Below are 22294 nucleotides of genomic sequence, written 5' to 3'. Positions count from 1 at the left end.
TACTCCATGCAACACAGATTGCAACAGAGTCCCTGTGTTAGATTACTACTTTTATTGTCGTTATACTATGTATAACAAAACTTCAGAGCGGGTACATCTCCAGGTGTAAAAAGAACAAGCATGCAGTTATTTATACAGTAAATCTAAAAAAGTGACTATGTATATATTTTAAAAAACTGCTAAATATATAAGGTATATGCATGATCTGGTGATGAGATAGGAGATGCGGTCGTGCTAGGGAGTAGCATGATGATGCAAGTATTTTGTCATTTCACAACGACTTAATTAAGGGTAAGCAGTAGTATTCTAATCTCTATGATATTGCTTATCGATCAAGTAGCACTTGGCTGTGATATTGTAAAGTTATTAAAGTTATTTCAGGAGGAGGTTTAGGTGATGCAGCCCAGCCCAGGTGTTTGCATCGCCATGACTCCATGGCAAAAAGCCAACAAGAGTTTTGTTATCTTTTGTGGTATTTCATAAAATAGTCCCTGTGGGGACTAAAAGAGTGTTACTCAACTCTTTATTTCATCAAGGTAATTGTTAAAAAAACTTTCATGATTGCTTTTTAAGCATAACTGCAATCACAAAGACATGAGATGCTAACGTTAAGCTGTAAATGAATTACACCACAGTTGTATGAGTTCAGTGTCTCCATCGCTAACCTCCTGTGTGAATGTTCCCTGTCAGCTTCGACACTTTTCTAACCACTTTTTTAGTAAACATCTACTTTGAGCCATGCAACAAACTAAAAGTAATTCCCTGTTTGGTGATTGCAATGTCAGAATTCTAGCCAAATAGAGTATGTCAAATACATTCAAAAAATCTATTGAACTTATCATTTCATAGTTTAAGACTCATTCCTGCAGCACAGTATTCTATAAGAAGAAATATTTGATTAATTTCCTGTATTTTTATTGACTGCTAATCAATTATGCTGATGTAAATAGAGCACGTTTGGTCTAAAACGAATGGAGAAATGACTAAATTGCCTACAGCGGTAATGAAAGATGATCTTGTCGTGGAGCTGAACTGTTTGCCGTGTCTGTGTTTCAGAAGATGATGTTTGACTTACCCAGCCCTCTGATGCCCTGACACTGCTATTGCTCCTCTACTATTAAATTTTTAACACTAGAAAGAGGTCTAAAACAGCCTTTTGCTTTTATTAATATGCCAGGATGGCATGGGGTCAGACTTCTGGCACCTTCAAATATTTACCCTTGTGCACAAAACATTTCCGGTTCCGTAATGACCTCTTTGCGTTTCCCTGTTTCCAAACAGTGGAACGTATCACGCGAGTGCTTGTTTGTGTAATGTCGCGTTAACCTGTTCAGCTATTCAACCAGCCCTCTAAAGCAGAGCAGGTCAAGTGCTGGAAAGACTCAGCAACAACCTCCTGCAGATGGGAACCTTTAATTTTTAAAGCATTTTCATTCGCATGGCTGATCCTCTGCACACTGCGTCACGAACCGTGAGTGCTAATCCCAGTCACCAACCACCTCTTTATTTAGTATGAAAAATCTTCCAGGCAAAGTGGATCTCCTTCTTCATCTCTGTAGTGTCTTTTTGAAGTAATGTTTTGATTGGTGCCCAGTGAACCAGATTTGTGTAGCTTGAACTGAACTCTACTCATGGGACAAAGACCGAGGTGGAAACCAGCGTAATTGCCCTTTAAATCTTAGTTCACCTTTTCTTATAAAGATATTCTCATCTGGATGCCCATGCAAATACATTATTTCAGTATTTGTTGTTGAGAAGCAGTTTGTTGTAGATTAATGCAAAAAATCAGAAAATGAACAGTTTTATGTTTTAAGAGTGTCAAACATCAAAATGCACAAAACCTCAGTGGTTGTGAAAACATTCTGTAACTATTTGGGGTAAAAGGGGTTAAATTTAAACCCTGCACCAATTTTGATTTTAATTAAAAGCCATTTTTACTGATGCCATGCATGCAATGCATCTGTCATCATCAAGGTCAGGTGTTTAAGCGCTTAGTAAGTGGTCTGTTGTGTCCTTCCTATAGACTGACGTCGGTTCCAGATCTGAATACCGAAGCCAATGTCCAACCGGTTAAATCTTCATTCTTTCTAATGGCCTGCAGGGGGCGACTCCTCTGACTTTAAAAAGAATTGTGAATGTATAGAGGCAGAACCAGCCCAAGGTTTTATGAGTTCTTAAGCAGAAATTGATTTGGGGTTAGTATGTCGAAGGCATTTGACTGTGTCCTGTGGGGGGTCCTCTGGGAGTATGGGGCCCATTGCTAACAGCCATTCAGTCCTTATACAACCGTTGCTGGAGCTTGGTCTGCATAGCCGGCAATAAGTCGGACTCGTTCCTGGTGGGTGGTGGGCTCCACCAGGGCTGCCCTTTGTTACCAATTCTGTTCCTAATTTTTATGGACAGAATTTCTAGGTGCAGCCAAGTGGTAGAAGGCTTTCACTTATGTGGTCTCAGAATCTCATCTTTGCTTTTCGCGGATGCTGTGGTTCTGTTGGCTTCATCGGTGATTGCCTCCAGCTCGCCATGGACCAGTTCGCAGCCGAGTGTGAAGTGGTGGGAATGAGAATCAGCACCTCCAGATCTGAGGCCATGGTCCTCAGCTGGAAAAGGGTGGCGTGCCCACTCCGGGTCAGAGACGAGTTCTTGCCCCAAGTGGAACAGTATAAGTATCTCGGGGGCCGGCCCCTGCGATAAGCGGAAGAAGATGGATGGTTATTATGTCCATTTGTAACATTATATATGTTGCAAAGCCATTATCGTGGCTTTACTGCACTGCTGCCTTTGGTTTCATACGTCACCTCATTGCATAGACTTTGAGGTTTCTGTTTAACTAACATCTTTCTGTGTGCACAAAAATATACAAACAACTTGTCTTGTGTGACATTTTGCATGCTCCTGGGGTCCCCTGTTAGTGTGGGGCCTTAAGCAGCTGCTAAGTCTGCTTATGCCTCAGGCTGGCTCCCTATAGAAGTCTATGAGGGGGAAAAAACAGCTCTTGGTTTCCTTGATGTGACCTCCGTAAACACTTTCCTGTTAAGTTTTTGTTTTAAAATCTCCAGTGTCATGTCCTATTTTAAGAAAATAATGTCCATTTCTTAATAATAGTTTGGTCCCATTAGCATCAAAAACATAAAGTATGGCGTAGCTTGTTATTAACAAATCACCTTTGATAAATGCATGAGTTATAGTGTCCCATCACTTTCTCAGTCAGATCTCATCACATCTTATTTCAAAGACTGCAAACCCACATAACAAGACTTTGATAACCAATGTTTGAAGTGAAAGTGGGCACGTCTATCCATTATATACATTTTGTGGTCGTGCCTATTGCAGACTTTACTCTCATGGCTCCGGGTGTAGATTTCATCAAAATGACTTCAGACTGGTATGCGCTGATACCTGATGCCTTCCAAGTACAATCAGTCGATATTGAGCAGTAGTAAAAAAAAAAAAGTAACAAGGTAACAGTGAAGTTTTTGAGTTTTTGTCCATCCATCCATTTTCTTCCACAGTCACGAATGCATTATCAAATACCAATGCAGTCAAATCTGCCAGGTTCAGTATTTATCTAAAAAGGATTAAATTACAGTAATCCCACCCACCACAGCAGATTTATGATCATCTTTTTTAGGGTCTTCCAGCTTCTTGTTTTGGTTTCCTGGGCCATGATGCTTTGCTTCACTCTCCTCAGTTTTTTTAGCTGTCGAAAACTGCGATGTAGAAGCTGCTAGAGCATTTTAAAAAACAGAAGCTTGTGAACTGCGTGTGTGTGTTTTCTTATCTTTTTTTTTTTTCCGATAGGTTTTCGACATGTGATTCAGCTCGCAGCCTCAGAAGAGTTTTTGCTAGAAAGCATGTCATCCTTTATCCTCCCCCAAAAATCTCTGAACCTTGCCATATTATGTTAGAATTCAGCTCTCTCAGTGGTCCTCTTTGGATGGTTTTGTTTGATAGTTTCCTTGGTAGATATGAAAGACTAATGCAGCAGAAGCACCTGCAGCAGTTCCTCAATGACAGCTGTAAAAGTGCAGCGGAACAGCTGTGAGAAGACAGCCCGGCTGCCGTGCCCCCATAAAACAAACTGTTAAACACGGTGTCACCGCTTTGTGAGTCATCCTGTAACTGCCCCGGCTATCAGAATTGATTTTTCTTCCATGAGCTCCAATAGTGTTTTTTGTGACTGCGAGTGCACCTTCAGTGCGATTCCTCACTGTTTTGGTTGTCTTTGTGTGTTCATTTATACATGTTTTCTTCCACTTTGTGTGTACATTCTTATTCCAGAACACAGAAAAGGAGGTACAGAAGGGCCTACTATAACAAATTATCTTCGTTATGGTAGAGAAAGGCCTGAAGTAGGAATTGCAATTGGTCCACGTGTTTAGTCAGAAGATGTTTACAGCAAACCTTCATATACGTATGTCCTGTACTGCAGAAATTGTAATTGTGTGGTTTTCCTCTAGTTGCTTTTATTTCCTCCCACAGTCCTAAGACTGTGGTGTAGACTGTGGGTGTGATGGAAACTGCAATGGCGTGAATATGTTCATCTACCTGTTATCGACTGATGGTCTGTCCAAAATAAACCCCCTCACTTTCTCAAGCTGAAAGGGGAATTCCCCTGATCGTACAAAACAAAGTGCAGTTACAGGTGTGAAAGAGTTGCACGAGCACTTCTTGAGGGCAAAGAGGGAATTGCACAAAGTGCATCATCAGGGTGACGGCCATAACTTAAAAATAAAAGGTGGGAAGAAGCTTGAATGTCTAGCAAAATGGCCTGTGGTTAAGTTACACATCCTAGGTTTGAACAAAAATAAAAATAGCCGCCGTGTGGTTCTGCTGAACTGTTCGTGACCATTTATTGAAAAATATGCCCATCATGACAAAAAAACGATAGTTTGACATTATTTTTTGTGACATATCTGCTGTTCCAACGGTTGGTGCTCATATTAAACATAACCAGAGTATCACACATTTTCTTATATTGAGTAATCCCTGCCTTTCCTTTCTCTTCTTGGACCCCTATGATGCCACGGAGTGGGATTTATAGCTTACTAGAAGCCCCACCCACCTGTCATTTAAACTTTATTTGTGAGGGACAGCCAATCGTAAGAAAGCTGGCTTAAGTTATGTGGAGTTGGTCTTAAAGGAGTAGGAGCTAAACAAATCAGTGGAAAATGCTCCTAGAGAGAGGACCTGAAAGCAAAGTGCAAAGCAGAATAAACTGATCACAAAAAACAAGTGAAACAAGAGAGGGTGGGGCATCGTAAAGGAGGGATATCAGACACAGGTATAAATAAAATACCCATCACACAGCAACCATCATTTCATCACTCTACCAGTGTCACATCATGTAATCAGGACTACAGGGAATACTTCTGGATGTATTCAGGATGATCATATATAATAACCATATTTTTGATACTGAATTTGATTATTACAGCCCACACGGGTTAGAAGAGAATGACTTTATTGTCAATATGAGTGGACAAGTTGCCTTTGGTTCACCAAGTCACAGATCAGTTCATAATAAATATACAGTCATCCACATACCTTAATAAAGCTTCAGTAAAATTAAAGTAAAATACATCACGGCAACTACTAATTGCATTTGGCACAAATAATTCCTCATACACAGTATTAAGCTGTACAGCACTAAACAAGAGGCGCAGCACAGTTAAAACATGATTGTGATCACACTGTGGTGAACACAGGGTCAGCAGCAGGGAACCGCACCCCTATCTGACACACTGATCTTCCACATTCGTGTCTTCTAACAGTTTAGGCAGACCTCTGGTTTAAGCGTCTTTAGTCTTGTGTGGCTCATAGCTGATAACTTTTACTCTGTACTGCGTCTGTAGAGATGAGGCGTTGGGAAAGACTGGCCTAAACACTTCCTGTCACTGAAAATCATAATCACTATGCACGCATGTCATAGTTGACGCACTTTAATTCTAATCAGATCAGTTGTTAGATGTGGAAACCTTTTCATCTCTCTGTATTTTTTATATATTTTGTGTCTCGTTGTATGTCACCATTTCAAGCCTTCACATAACGGGCTCTGCTGGAGTTCCTTGCCACTTTTCGTGGTCCTTTTTCAGCACTGAGTGTTTATTAGACAGGTTTAAATGTAAGCTGCCACTGCAGTAGATGGCTTGTTTGCTTCCACCCTCAACCTCATCTGTGAAAAAGCCAGTCTTCTGTTATTTACACAAAGGAGAAGCTTTGGACTGCTGAAGTACATTTCTGAAATAAACTGCTCTCTAGAGTAGACCTTGAATGGATAAAATAATGGCACTTTAAGCCATATGAAGAGAGTGTGTGTTTTTCAAATAGTTTATTTGTTCATGTTTTAAAAGAAGGGGGGGAAAAAAATCATTTGACAGATGAAATGCTGAAATTTACGCATACGTGTGACACGCCCGCGTGCAGCCTTTTTGAGCTTAAAAAACCCCCGCCAGGGTGCCTCCGGGGTAAACTGCATCACAAGTCACTGAACCATATTGATCATAGTCAATTAATATGTAGCGCACAAAAGATTGCGAGAAGACCTGCTGAGGAAGACTGCTGCTATGAAACGGCGCACTCCCATCCAGACAGTCTCTAAAGCATCCAGGAAGTGGCTTCGCTTTGCAGCCCTGAAACCTTAAAATCGCACGCCGCTCCAGAGCACTGTTATTAAACTATTTTTAAAAAGAGGTCACATTTTTTTAAACACAATCAGAGATTTTTATTCGAGGGCAGTCCTGAATTATTATTTCAGTGCAGTCGTGATTTTCTGTTTAAAATGAAGGCCGCTGCAATTTATAAGCCTAGCTGATCGCACGCGTAATCTATGAATCACAGGAATGATTATATGCTGAAGTCATCAGTGAAGTGGCTTCTGTGTTGTGCGCTCGGAATGGCACAGAAGTCACTTGTTTTGCAGAAATTTTATTTAGAATAACAGATGTGAGTGGGTTTAATGTGCACTTTAGGGCCCAGTATCCATAAAGCGACGCCCCGCTGCGCATTATTTGCCATCGCCAAAGAATGCAACCACACACTGACACAGAAATTTTCCTTTCAGGATGTCACATATTGAGTCTTACTCACACATCCTAAGATCATTTCTTCTCTTTCCCTCCTTTTCCCTTTCAATTCATCTTTTATTTTGTTAGCCATTTGAGCATTGGGAAATGAAAGCATTTGCATTGAAAGGACAGGTGGGTGTGAGACACCAGCGAGCGTCTGAATTGTAGCATTAAGAACATGAGAGAAGGGAGGGGGGGGGAATCAAAAGTAAGAACCATTCAGACGGCAGGAGGAGCAGGGATTTGAGCAGATATTAAAAGATGATTGTGCGTGGGCTTTTACTGCTGTGCTCCGGAGAAAGAATGTAAACCCTGTATCAGTCAGAGTGAGGATAATAAACAGTAAAAACATCAGAACACAGCACAACAAACACAAACAAAAAGAAGGATGGGGAAAAGCACGCCGTATAAATAGTTCAAATATTTCAAGTGATTTCAGAATGCGATGGTGAAATACTGGAGGTTTGTGTCCTCAGCTGCTGCAAGTTCCTCCACTCTGTGGTGGTCTTCCCTTCACTGGAACTGTGTTACCGACATGCATGTTAAACAAAAGCATCGGTTAGAGGTGAGACTTGGTGCCATTTTGGAACATTTTGATAAGTTCGACTCTCATGCACCAAAAACAAAGACAACAGAAGCAACATGAAATTAAGTAATAAGTAGTCAAGTGTTGTTTCTTTGTGTGTGCGTGCGTGACTGTGGATCATTGTTCTGTCATTCCCAAACACTCATCTGATCTCATTTTTGACAGCTACATCAACGCTAAAAAAAAATCATTGATGGTTACATCAGGGTTACAGCATTTTTCAATACTTTTTCCTCTTCCAAAGTCTTTTTGTTTTTAAAGTACTTTGTTGTTTTCACCGCTCTTTGTCTCTCATATCACTCTTTTGATTTGTTGATCTCGTGCCGACATCGCAAGCAAGTGTGCAAGTAAAGAAAGCGAAGGCTCAGAGTCAGAGTTCAAAGTGATTTCCTTTCGACTTTAACGCTTGTTGTTGCTTTATTAAATCGGACACTTTGCTGCATGTCAGAACACGCTGTTTATTGCCTTGTTTTTCGTTTTACAGCGTAATTCTGCCAGACGCTTTCAAGCAGACTCCGTCGTCGGGGAGAAAAAAGTAGACATGAGCTGTGTACGCTTATAATTGGTGTAACTTGTGCTGCATGTGGATACAGTGGCCTCAGTCACTTCTTTTATAAAGCAGAAACGGTGACACATAGAAGGTGTTTAATGCAGCAGGTCGGGTCTCACTGAAACTGTCAAACTCACATTGAACTTGAGCAATTTAAAGAATGTGAGTAAAAGCACAGTTCGTACTGCTGTCATGTAAAGCTGGGGGTAAATATTCAGATTTTTAGTCGTGCTTGCAGGGTTAGGGATGGATGTTTGGAGACAGAGACAAAAGCAAATGGTAAATGGATTTGGTTTTTATATGGTGCTTTCTACTCATGCCCATTCACACGCATTCATACAAGCACTTTTTTCATTGCTAACGTTCATACATGGTTAGTGCACCCATCCTGTTGCCAAATGTCAGCCAAAGGTGAAAGGGCAGTCTAAGGGCAGGGTTTCTGTTTCATGTTATAAGTAGGGATGTCCCTGGTGACTAAAATCCCGTCCACACGTAAACGCAGAAATGAAGGAAAACGCTGCTAGGAACATGCCAAAGCAACAGGTGGCGATATATTCCTAACCTGTAGAAATGTTGGCCAATCAGAAGTCTAGAAGCCTCGGTGGGAAATAGTAAACAAAGCTGGGGCATAGAAGCAGAGCCGAGTTGTATGTAATACGTAAGCATTTAAACACTGCAGAGAGTACAATTAACAGTATTGTAGAAATTAATTTCACCGAAACAATAACGTGGCGCACAGTGTGACGTCAAAAAAGGCGCACACCTTTGACGCTGCGTTTTCTGCGTTTTCTCCGTTTTTCTCGTCCACACCTAAATACAAAAACTGAGTTTTCGAAAATATCCACCCTGGCAGGCATTTTTAGAAATCTCCGTTTTCAGTGACCGAAAACGCCGTTTACGTGTGGACGAAAGGTGCAAACGCATAGAAAAACCTGCGTTTTCAAAAATACCCGAGTACGTGTGGACGTAGCCTAATTTTCAAAAAATAACCAACTAAAAGTAGAACACTCCTGATCGCAATACATGGGTTTTAAATATTTAAGAGCATTTTGAAACTGTTATTGATGTTATCAAATTATATTTTAGTTGCTCCTGAAATGTGTGGTCGTTGCTTCATCTATAACACACGCAATGTTAGTTTGCTGACTTTGGCTGATATCAGCCGTGCTTACTTCATCCGATTAGGGTCCACATGTTGGTGGACCTTAAACCTACGGTTGGGCTTTGCTCTATTAACATCACTAGTTTACTTGACAGTCCTTCACAGTAGTTTTCTACATCAGAATGCTTCAGAACTGACCTGGTTAGCATGTCTTACTTTGGACCTTACTTGTTTCCACATCACTCGGAGAGAGTGGCGCAACGTCTGTGGGCTCCTGTGTTACAATTAGTTTTACAAAACGAGTTCAAAAAGTGAAGAAATAATCATGTAAATGTAGTAATTTATTACTGCTTTACCAATTTAGCTGGTATCCATACACTTAGCATCATTATTTGTCCTGTGAACAATATTAATGCTCCCGCTTGCCATTGCAGGCTGTAATTTGAGAAGTAAAATCTCCATTGTCTCTGTTTCCTCATCGAGTATGCATGCAGAGAAACCTGCGCTTTGTCACAGTTAACATCACACCCCACCCGTTAAATTTGTTGTCCCACTTTTAATTTCTGCATCACTATTGAGTTTGCAGCCCCTGACTTTTAATAACTCTGTGTCCCCTCCTTAGAACCATGTGGAACCCAGTGAGTGAGCAGACAGGACAGGTGACTGCCAGGATGGAGACCACTCCATCTTTGGGTAGTGCGAGCATCTCCGTCTCGCAGCAGCAGGCACCTAAGAAGTTTGCACCTGTGGTCGCCCCCAAGCCCAAGTTCAACCCTTACAAACAGGTGGGAGAGGCCACACTCTCCGAGCCGGCAGGTAAGCACACAGTCTTCAAATTGCTTCAACTAAGAAAATATCATTATCTTACAAAATAATTAAAATGTCCCACTTTGCAGCATTTATTAGTAATATGATATTTCTGTTGTTAAACTCTGCACTCTCCATGTTTAGTACTCGCCCATATTTCATCTTCTGCAGTTAGCAGTAAACCCGTCCTACCCTTACAGTGGTTACAAGTGCAACAGAGTACATTTTAAATTTTACTGTTGAGTGTCTTGGGCATTTCTTTATTCAGCATTATATTTAACAGTTACTGAGACAGAAATCTAAGTGTTAAACTGAACTGCTTGTTCAGTGAATATTCCCATGTGTACTTGATATTGATTTCCATACAGTACAATTCATAAAACATACATACGATATAATTTCATCCCTAAAAAGCTCTGACACTAAAACATATATGACGTGATGCTAAACGGCATTTTCTTTTTTATCTTTTTCTTGTTCACTAATCACTAATATAATAAAGTTTACTGAAGTATGGAGCTTACAATACTCTGGCTATGATGTGTTAAGACTGAATGGAAAGTTCAATTCAATTCAGTTTTATTTATATAGCGCCCAATCACAACAACAGTTGCCTCAAGGTGCTTTATATTGCATCTTAAAGACCCTACAATAATACAAAGAAAACAGAGAAAACCCCAACAATCATATGACCCCCTATGAGCAAGCACTTTGGTGAGAGTAGGAAGGGAAAACTCCCTTTTAATAGGAAGAAACCTCCAGCAGAACCTGAGAGGGCTCAGGGAGGGTGGGGGGCAATCTGCCACGACCAGTTGGGGTTAGGGGAGGAAGACAAAGACAAAGACACGCTGTGGAAGAAAGCCAGAGATTAATAATAGGTAATGATTACATGCAAAGAGGTCTATTAACACATAGTGAGTGAAAAAGGTGATGGAAGAAGAAACACTCAATGCATCATGGGAATTCCCCAGCAGCCTAGACCTATTGCAGCATAACTAAGGGAGGATTCGGGGTCCTAACTATATCCTTTATTAAAAAGGATGGTTTTAAGCCTAATCTCAAAAATAAAGAGGATGTCTGTCTCGTGAATCCAAACTGGAAGCTGGATCCACAGGAGAGGTGCCTTGAAGCTGAAAGCTCTGCCTCCCATTCTGCACTTAAATACTCTAGGAACCACAAGTAAGCTAGAGTAAGCCCACAAGTAAGCTTACAGTTTCAGGGTGAAGTGCTCTAATGGGGAGATACGGTACTATACGATTGTTAAAACAAGATGGTGCCTATTCAAGACCTAGAAGTAATACACACATGAACTAGTTTGTCAGCATCACACTGAGACAGGATTTTTCAAATTTTTGAAATATTGCACAAATGAAAGAAAGCAGTTCTACATATACTAAACTACACGTATAACTCCAGGTTTTCTCACAGTATTACTAGAGGCCAAGGTAATGCCATCCAGAATAAGAATCTGGTTAGATACCATGTTTCTAAGAATAAAATCTAATAGATAAAGTTGGGTGTCATCTGCAGCATCTGCGGCACTAAGATCTAGTAAGGCAGATACGTTTTCATTTATTATGTAAGTGCTAAATTACACACATGAGTTTGTTCACAGGTGTGTAAAATACCAAACACTTCTTTAGCCATTGTCAAGATGAAAGCCAACGTGATCTACAGTCACTGCAGCACAGCTGATGAGAGTGCGGCTGTGAAAAAACGTTTGCACATTATTTGGGTGACCTGTAAAGGATGCAGCTTAGCCCGAGGAAGTAACCTGTGAAGAGTGACACAGAAAAGCAAAAAGTTTCCATAAGGCATCTGCTCACATTAGAAAAACATATTTTTAAAAGATGGCAGCTTCACCTCGTTTCATCTGCGCCGGCTTTACCTGTAAAACTGGAAAGTTGGACATGTTTGACTTTATAACTGCTGCACTTTTATACTGGTCCAGTTTAGGTTAAGAAATTATACCTGATCGTTAAATCATTCATTAACTGGAGGCCAAGCTTATGCAATCCAGAGTGAGAATCTGGTTAGACACCATTTTTCTAAGATTTGTAGAGCCGAGTACAATAATCTCAGTTTTATCTGAAGCAGAAAATTGGTGTCACGGGTTGCCGGGCAAGCCGTCTGGTGTGGACCCAAAATGCAGGCACTGGCTTGATGCGAGTGAGCGTTTTATTTACAACCAGCGATATACAAACAAAAGCGAGAGTGGTAAGGACAGCACTAAGAAATGACCTGAACTGGGGGAAAATTAAAGAACAAATCTGGAACACGCCACATACAGGAAGCAACGTGGGATGAGGGCAGAGAGACGCGGAGAAACGCCAACTAACGCATACGAGCCGACAAAGAGCACAGACCGACACCCACTATATATACACACACACGCAATGACACACAGGAGGGAAGCACAGCTGATCCTAATGGACGTGATGACAGGAAGACACAAGGTGAACACAGTGTGAACAGACATAGACCATCAAAGTAAAACAGGAAGTACACTGTTTTATAAACACACACTGAAAGACACGAACACAACACCGGGATACAACAAGACACAAGAACCAAAAAACCCTAAGGACTGATACCCAATCAGAAGAAGCTAGAAAATAATAACAATAAAGTCAAAACGCTGGGTCAGCGACCCCAGGACCATGACATTTAGAGGTCATCCAGATCTTGATATCTTTAAGACATTCGTGCAGTTTAACTAATTGGTGCGTGTTATCTGGCTTCATGAATAGATAAAGTTGGGTGTCTTCTGCATAGCAGTGAAGATGTATGCTATGGCTTCTGATGATACTGCCTAAGGGAGGTGTGTATAATGGAAACAGAATGGGTCCTAGCACTGAACCCTGTGGAACTCCATAATTAACCTTAGTGTGTGAAGACAATTCTCCATTTACATAAATAAATTGGAGCCTATTAGATGGTTATGATTCAAACAGCTGCAGCACAGTACCTGTAATAGTTACAGCAGGCTCTAATCGCTGTAACCATACCTCGGAGTATTAAATGGACTCACAAAACGATTCATCTCTGTACTTGCCCTGCTCGACCTCAGTGCAGTGCACTGAATCTGCTGTCAGAGGCCAGAAGAAGATCATTTGTAACCTTTACATTTATAACCATTTCTGTACTGTGGTGAGTTCTGAAACCCGACTTTAAATAAATCATAACTCTGCAGATGATCTGTTAGCTGTTACAGCTACTCTTTTGACATTGGCCTATAATTAGCTAAGGCAGCTGGATCAGCTAACGGTTTAACTACTGCCAGCTTGAACGTCAGTGGTACATAACCAATGCTACAGCTGCTTGTTCAACAAATATTCCCAGGTGCACTTAAAATTGATTTCCACACAGTATAATTCATACAATGTACATACAACATGATTTTCATCCCTAAAAACCTCCTTGATGAAAGACTATGATAAAGAGCCTTTTGTTTTTATTTATTTATTTGTTAGTTGGAGATCGGTTGATCATATTTAGGATTGAAACATTAATTAATCGTAGGACTTTTGTAGGACTGGGGTATAAAAGACACATTGATGATCAATTGGAGAAAAAGAGTCTAAATAAGTAGTAAATACTAGTTAACTAGTTAATATTAAAGATAATATTAATATTAAAGAAATGATTGCAAACTGAATTTAGATCAATATTAAATAGATTATGTTTAGATTTTTAACCATTCAAACTGCTTTTATGCATTTTTACTTGCACATTCATACAGGATCTTGTTTTAAGAACTTTATATTTGACACCCAATCAGGATGAGTTATAGATTGATGCAGGAGCAGTGGATCGAGCTGCTGACCTTCTGATTACCAGAATAGCCTTGGTAAGGCTTACACTCAGGGCTTCATCAGGTGTCCCTGAACCATCCCTTAGATATGCTACTATGGGCCCGGGAACTTCCCATGATGCACTTCAGTTCCTCTCGGCTCCCTTCTTTTCATTCCCTGTGTGTTTATATGCCAGGACTCCTCTCCTGTTTAGTTTTCTATGAGCTGGTGTTATGTAAATAAAAAATGAATTGAACAGACGACCCGCTCTGGCTCCTGAGCCACAGCTGTGCACAGCTGCTGTGTTTGGCTCACAGTGTGACTAAACACCTAAAATTAGCCTCATGAAAGCGTCTCTAGAAACTTTTACAGAGGTCTTTCACATAATCAACCATCAAAGTTGTTCTGACCTTCTTGTTGCTCTTAGATTTGGAGAATTTCTAGGTAATGTTTGGGTTATTATATCATCCTGTTCTGTAGTCCTCTGTGAAATGGGTGGTTTTATTTGCTTTATTTTTGAGTTTCCCTTAAAAACTGGATAATTCACCAGTTATCGCCTGTTTACAATATTGAATTTCTGGTTATTAATTGTGGCAGAGGTGTTATTGCATGTCTAATTTACAAGCAGTGTTGGCAGTGTGGTTTGCAGTCAAGTGTGAGCGCAGGAAGCCTTGTGTTGTCTGCTTTTTTTAGGTCCCCTGGGAGCTGATGGCTTGTTTTTGTGAAAAAAAAAAAAAAAAAAGACTCTAGTGCTGCAACTTCATATGCAATACGTGTTGAAATGTAAGGTTATAATTAAGATTGTTATTAAGAATGTCATGTTATATAAAGATTATTTAAAATAAAGCTAAAATATGTGGATTCCACTTTGACGTGGAGTTGCTTATAATAATCAATTTTCTTTTTTCTAAATTCATATTCTTCAGTAGAAAAAGGAAGCAAATGAAATTAAATCTGTACAGTGTGCTGTATATTTTTACCTTTATAAAGTCATACTTTGCATTAGCACACGTTTTCTACAGCACAATAATAGGAAGACGTATGCAAATTGTTTAAAAAATCTTTTTGTTTAAATAAGAGAGCAGACGAGAACACAGGAAGCGGTTTTTTTCTTTTACTGCCAAGAAATAACACTGAAACCTGAAACATTATGACCTACTCAGAGCTACTTATAGACTTTTTAAAGGAATTGATGCTTTTATTTTGCATATGCTCCTATTGTAAAGACGGAGCTGCAAACACAAACAATAATATTCTCTGTCCTCACTTTCCCTTCCAGTTATGTGTTGTAACGTGAAAATTATCTAAACCTCTGCCCTCAAACCCCCCCGAGAGCCCTAGATTTCCAAAACAGGGGAAACGGTTATGAAATTCACCAGGACAAGAGCACACTGTCAGGCTGAAAACACTGCTGTCTGTAGGGGTTTGTGGTTTGACTTACAGACCGTCTTGTACTCCAGATGTTGGTGGTGTAAAAATTGTTCTTAGATGGCTTCTTTTTGAGCTCTGCCCACCATTTGAGAAAAATAAATAAAACAACAATTGAAGCTTTAAAGCAGCTTTTAAGCTTTCAAAATCAAAACTCTTTATATGCTTCACACAAGGTGACACGAAGCCCTTTTCGTAGAAAAAAATTAAGGTAAGAGGAAAAAAGCTGAAGGTGTCATGAAAAGACACATTGAGTACATTCCCTGTACTAATATACAGTTTCACCTTTTATTTTGTCCCTATAATTGTGTTATAAACAAAGAACAGAGAGAGCTTGTTTACTTGATCATCAAGTTTTTTGAAGTCTGAGAACAATTCTTGTAATTCTTATGAATTCTTATTGTGATAATGGGCAATTCTATAACATTGTTTTAATGTACTTGCACTTAAAATTTATATCTGTGTCCTTGACTTGACATCTTTAACCGCAGAAGCTGCATTTATTGTTGTTATTTCCCCACTGTATGAGCTAGAGTATTGAATGGAAAAGACCCCAGGATGGAGCCTTGAGGAACACCACACTGCTCTTTTACACACGCAACACCAAGCTTCATCACTTCATTTCACACATCAGTGATTCTGTTGCACAAAGCAGACCTTGTTCATCTTTAAACTTTGAAAGCCAACATGACCTACAAAGCTGAAAAAAATGTTTGCACACCATTTGGGTGGCCTGTAAAAGATGTAGCTTAGTAGAAGTAAACTGAAGAGTGACACAGAAAAGCGAAAAGTTTCCATAAGATATCCGCTCGCATCGGAAAAACATATTTTTAAAAGATGGCAGCTTCACCTCGTTTTACCTGTAAAACTGGAAAGTTGGACATGTTTGACTTTATAACTGCTGCACTTTTATACTGGTCCAGTTTAGGTTAAGACATTATACCTGATCGTTAAATCATTCATTAACTAGAGGCAAGGGTCAACTTTACTGCTGTTGGATTATACGGCACCCATCTTCAAACTCCTGCCCTCAGTTTGATTTCAACTATTACACAAGCTTCATCACTTCATTTCACACATTAGTGATTCTGTTGCACTGACAGCATCTTTCCAGAGACATATAAACGCCCGCCAAAGTAATCAAACCATTGCTGGTACATTATATTTTCCCAGGAACGCATTTTGCCATGATGACAGAGACAGACTCACATGGTGAAAATAGCAGTTGTGACAGATTTGGTGAGGTTAAGCTGATATTTGTGAGATTAAATTTGGTGATATGTTAATTTTTTTCTGTGCAGCCAGACTGCTGCTGGTAAGTCACAGATATAGAAATTTGATAAGATTAAATATAAAGAAAGAAGACTCATGTTGAGGTTAGGTGAAGTGTAACTGAGAAAGACTGGGTCTGAGACATCATCTAGGTTTGCTGTGCGTTGCTTTTAGAGCTGGTTGTGCAGCTCTTTGGCTTTGTAATCATCAAATCCACTTTCTCAGATCCCAGAGAGTCATAACTGGACAAAGTTTTGTCGTCCTTGCTGGCATCTTTTCGTTGTCGTCATTATCAGCAGAGTTGGTTGTGCAGTGTGTTTGGTTGGGGTGAAGGAAGATGATGTGGAAATGTGTGAATCCCAAGTAGAGTGAGTCTGGGAAGAGGAACTGGAAGCGTGACCTGTGAGCAGGTTGTTAACCATCCTGCTGAGTGTCAGGTGCTTTCTCTTATGTCTGACCAGTGGCTCTTCACACTTTTTAATATTTTTTTAATGTTGAAGCCCATCAGTAGTCATTCCCACCTGTCTTATTGATTTAAAACTGTATTTTAGTTACTGCATTAGAATTACCTGAGCAGGGATGTTCCAAAGCCTCTTTAGCCTTCTACCAGGAGGTCCAGGATTGATGTTGGTAGGGCTGAATCCATAAGTTTTGCCCATTTTGCTCATCCAGATTAATCCAGCCAGATAATCAATTAGTATTTTAGTATTTATTTATTTATTGTCATTGTCAAGAACAATGAAATTGCGTTTGGGGCTTCCATACAACCCAAAAAAAAGAAGAAAATAATAAATACCCCTTAAAACCCAAGTGTACATATTTAACCCAGTGTGACTCCAATGCAATAAGACAATCCTTAGCAATAATGTTCGTAGAAATTCAGACAAAGACCTGAGAAACATGACAAAATACAACAATGCAACCCATTCAATATTATTGTACTGTGAGATATGATATCAGATATGATAGTTATCTATTTAAGAAAGAGGGGGGGGACAGGAGGGGGAAGAGAATAAAGATATGATGCACCAATGCAGACCAGTTCATTGCTATTAAGAAGTTGGATATGGTTATTGTCCGTGAGAGGGGGGCAGAGAGTTCAGGAGCCTCACAGCCTGTGGATACAGGCTGTTGGCCAGTCTGGATGTTCTGGCCTGTATAGACCTGTACCTTCTCCCTGAGGGCAGCAGATGGAAAAGGTGGCGCGCAGGGTGATGTTGGTCCCGCAGGATACTGTGCACCCTCCTCAGACAGCGAGTGGGGAAGATATTACTGATCTCTGGCAGACTTGTTCCAATAATTCTGCCAGCTTCTTTCACCACCCGCTGGAGTGCTTGCTGATCGGCCTTGGTGCAGCTGGGGAACCACACTAGAAATCCATACGTCAGAACGCTGCTGATGGCACAGTTATAGAAGTTCAACATCAGAGATCTGGGAATGTGTGCGCTCCGCAGTCTCCTCAGGTAGTAGAGGCGCTGTTGGGCCTTCCGTACAACTGAGGTGATATGGTTGCCCCAGGACAGGTCCTCGGTCACAGTTACCCCCAAGAATTTAAAACTGCTCACCCTCTCCACCGCCTCACTGCCAATGAAGAGAGGCAGATGGTTGTTATGACCCCTCTTCCGGAAATCTACAATGATCTCCTTGGTCTTTTTGGTGTTTAAGACCAAGTTATTGTCGTGGCACCATGACTCTAGTTGTTGCACCTCTGTCCTATAGTTTGTCTCATCATTGTTGGATATAAGTCCGAGCACTGTAGTGTCATCTGCAAACTTAACAATGAGATTGGACGCGCAGGAGGAAATACAGTCATGGGTGAAGAGAGTGTATAGCAGAGGGCTCAGAACACACCCCTGAGGGGCACCGGTGTTGACCACAAGGGTGGAAGAGGTGTTCTTACCCACTCTGACACTCTGTCTACGGTTAGTGAGGAAGTCCACAATCCAGTTGCACAGAGAGGAGTTAAGTCCCAGTTGGTGGAGTTTGGGACGGAGTTTGTATGGCCGGATGGTATTAAAAGCCGAGCTGTAGTCTACAAAGAGGAGCCGTGCATAGGTGTTCCTGTGTTCCAAGTGCTTCAGTGCTTCATCCCAGTAATTACCATGGATGATTCATGCTTTTAAATCTGTACATTTTGGGAGAGTTCTGATAAACTTACTCATTTGTAAGAGTCACTGGCAGCACCAAGGTCTGGCTCTTTTTCTGAGTAGGAAGTAGGAAACTTGCTACCAAGTTTAGGATGGTTTGTGTGCTCTTTGTCCTTTTAATCCTCCTAGTGTTACATTTGCCATAAAAAAGGTCCTTAAATGTGTGGTGGTTTGAGACAACGAGTGTGAAATTATTATTTTCAAAGTTTTAAATGCCCAAGAAAACATTAGATCTTTTAGATTAATACGATGCTGCTATAATGACATTAGTGGGATCTATAGGTGAGCTTTAATACAATAGGCCTGCCTTTAATGCTTGCTTGTTTATGTTGCATTAATTAGGAGAAAATATGTCAGGAGATCAGCAGTGTGCATACAGAGTGCAGCAGAAGAAATGTGTGTTGTTTTAACTTAAGACTTTTACTGAACATTTCCAATTATAAATTGTATGGAAAAAGACTTAAGAAATCTTAAGAATTCTCTTTTTAAATTATGTACGTCACTGGTTTTTCATTCAAGCCCTTACTTATTGTTGTGATCGCCTTTCCAGTGTCCAAATTCCAGCGCTACACCACATAGAATAAATGAGGCTCAGTTTTGAGTATTGATTTTTACCCCAGCCCACAGCACTGCTCCTTCTGTAAATTAGCAAAAAAAAAAAAAAAAAAAAAGTTTTTCATGGCCAGTTTATGATTTGCGGCTCCATTAAACCCTTGAGATTTTAAAATGTCACTTCACCAACATTTAATCCACACCCATAGCCACTGTCTTATTTTCTGCGTTATGCATTGTCCGGGTATTAAGAGGATTAATGAAACAATATGAAGAGGCTGGGAATACATCTGTACATTATATAATAATTGCAGTGTTGTACTTTGTAATGTAAATGTTTTACTCTGCTGAGCTGAATGAGGTCAAAGTGACCCATGGAAACCTGACCTTTCAATGTCACTTTTTACTGCATTTACATAAACTGGGAAAACTGTCAAATAGCCTCTTCTTCTGCAGATGTTTCCAGCTGCTCTGGGTTTAGTTTTATGTGACACTGTTGATTAAACATCTATAGGTTGCAGCATCTTGCAGATTTTGCAGAGTACTGAGCTTTCATGGGCTGCTTAAGCATTCCCCTTTCCATTAAAACATTTAGAAATGACACTCGATTGGTTGTTGTCAGTGTTTTGATCATGCAAATATGTAAAGCCATCTGCAGACATCTCCACTTGTCAGCGGATAAGACGTCTTTATGAACAGATTATCTGGGTGTCTCCTCATTTATCTGTTTAATATCTGTTATATCAAACGTGGGGACTGCCTGATCTAAAATTGAGGATTAGCATAAAAAATTAGGGACAAGTCAATTTGGCACAGCACCCTGCTGTCCCTTTTGTCTAGCAGGGGCCAGCATTGGGGCTGGAATGAGCACTCTGAGGCCATGTTTACTGTGTGCAGACGGGGTGGCAGACAGTTAGCCAAACCTGCATTTAGATTTTATTTATTTAATTATTTTTTATTTGAGGATCACTTGTTCTGATTAAAGCCCCAGAAAATAGGAAGTGAAAGACATATATGTCTCAGACAGAGACTCAAAGTTCCTTCCAATAAAAGATTTTGGGGTTTAAGTTGATCTCATATGGTACATGCACTGTAGGAAGGTTTGATTGTTTTTTCGTAGAGCCACTATTGCTCCAGTTTTTTTTTTTTTTAATGCCGGCTTTTACGCCGGAGCTTAGCTTTAAAGATTTATTTTTGCAAATTTGTTTAAAGGTTGTGTGATTTTTAAAATCACGATGCAACATCCTGTGGGAGAGGTGGGCAAAATATGATGAATAACTGTACAAGGTAATGCAATCCACTGCAACAGCTCTGCAACGAAAACTACTCCTCTGAAGCATATTAGGCCCAGCTTTGCTAAAACGGTATTGACAACAGTGTGTCATTTAATGGGTGCCGTCAAGCTCTGAAAATAGTTTAAAAAGCCCTTGTGTTATTGATGTAGGACACTGTGGCCTTTCCTTAAAACCCAGAGGAATAAATCATTATATTTTATGAGAAGCGGCCTGTTTTAGAGCTAATGTTCTTCTTTGACATGTTTTGCTTTCATAGTCATAGAGCGAGGTATGCTGGTTAAAATGTTTAGCACTCGTGCAGCTGTGCGAACAGATGAAAACATGCTGATGACGAGTCAGTGTCCGCTCAGCGCTCCCTGGGACTTCTCTGTTTCGCTGTAACCTACGCGCGAGAACGGGATGGTAAACGTGATGTTGAGGACAGAGACCGTCCTCGCGACACAGACCGGAGATTTGCTTTCTGCTGACTCTCTTCAGATTTCACACCAGGGGTGTCTTTTGAATTTTGTCTTGTGCCTTTTTTCTTCACATTCCAACTCTGACACTATTTTGAGAGGCGTTTCAGTCGTTAGAGGGGCCTTGTCGTTGATTCACTGCTTCGTGCAAACAGCTGCTCTGCAGTTCTGAAGAATGATCTTACTCAAACGTTCAAATGGGGATTTTTTTCCCCCTCCATGAAATGAATGTAAACATGTATATGGTGTGAACAAAGACTGTCAGACACAGCATGGGAAACTGAATCACTCTGGAGTGAGTCATCATTTGCATTTCCATTCAGAATATTTCAAATATTTAATGCTTTATAGTCTGATTGATGTGAAGCGATAGCCCCAAAACCACAACCTTTTGATACTGAAGTTATTTTGCGTCAGTAACTTGCTGTAATGTCTCATAATGTCTTTCTGCTTGTTATCAAGATAAAACTTTTTGTGCAGTGGGCTAATCATAGTGAAAGTTAAACATCTGAGAAGTGCTGTTATTCTGCTGTTTAAAACAAAGAACTTTTTCACGTTAAGTTACCAGAAACCTGCTAATTGTTTGCTCAGAGCAGTTCCAAAGTGTCGAACATGTGCATAAGCTGTTTTTATTCCTCCCTGCTTGACTGGCCAGAGGCAAACTGACTACCGGTTGTTATGTCAGAGTCCCTCATGGGTGTCACCAGGAGAATTTACAGGAAATCCACCACTGAGTGTGTCAGTGTCCCCGTAGATACCACAGGCTCCAGCTCACAGCGCGTAACAAGGCTACTTTTATCTTAACTGGAACACATGCTCTACTTCAGCTACTTGTTGTGTGTTTTCTGCCGTGTGTGCAAAGTCTTAACCGAGGAGAATCTTTCTGCTTGGAAGTTTCGCGCAATGTTGTTTCCTCCGTGCTAACGATATTTATTTCAGTGTGTATTTCATCGGGCTATAACAGCCACAGATTTTTAGCGTAATCTTACAAGTATGAGACATTTCACTTCTCTAAATCTCACGGCTCGTCCTCAGAGTTTGTAGTATTGCTAAAACGGTTTTCTACATATCCTGTCTATTCTTTCATGGTTGTGTCTACATAATGTAAGGAAGTTTGACTGCTGAGTAAGATCTCGAAAACTGAACTTGCACATGGGAACTCTTGGCCTTCTAGTCATTCATAGTTTAGCTTTGGATTTTATCAAATAACAGCAATAATAAACTTCATCATCCTTAAAA

The 22294-nt window shown here is 40.3% G+C and overlaps 1 protein-coding gene across 3 annotated transcripts in view; it reads left to right on the top strand.

Moving 5' to 3' along the window:
- The window catches only part of lpp (LIM domain containing preferred translocation partner in lipoma), a 190606-nt gene that overhangs the window by 54064 nt on the left and 114248 nt on the right, over nucleotides 1–22294 (top strand). For all 3 annotated transcript variants that reach the window (XM_085447276.1, XM_085447275.1, XM_085447277.1), the window contains one exon: nucleotides 9928–10121. In XM_085447276.1, coding sequence (XP_085303402.1) covers nucleotides 9932–10121 — 190 coding nt within the window. In that variant the 5' untranslated portion in view covers nucleotides 9928–9931. The remainder of the gene's footprint in view (nucleotides 1–9927; nucleotides 10122–22294) is intronic.

The sequence above is a fragment of the Copadichromis virginalis genome, linkage group LG23 (assembly GCF_057382275.1).
Source record: "Copadichromis virginalis isolate Kocher_CV1m ecotype Utaka linkage group LG23, C_Virginalis_male_GT1.1, whole genome shotgun sequence".
In the NCBI taxonomy this organism is placed as follows: domain Eukaryota; kingdom Metazoa; phylum Chordata; class Actinopteri; order Cichliformes; family Cichlidae; genus Copadichromis; species Copadichromis virginalis.
This window is presented reverse-complemented; position numbering and strand designations above follow the sequence as displayed.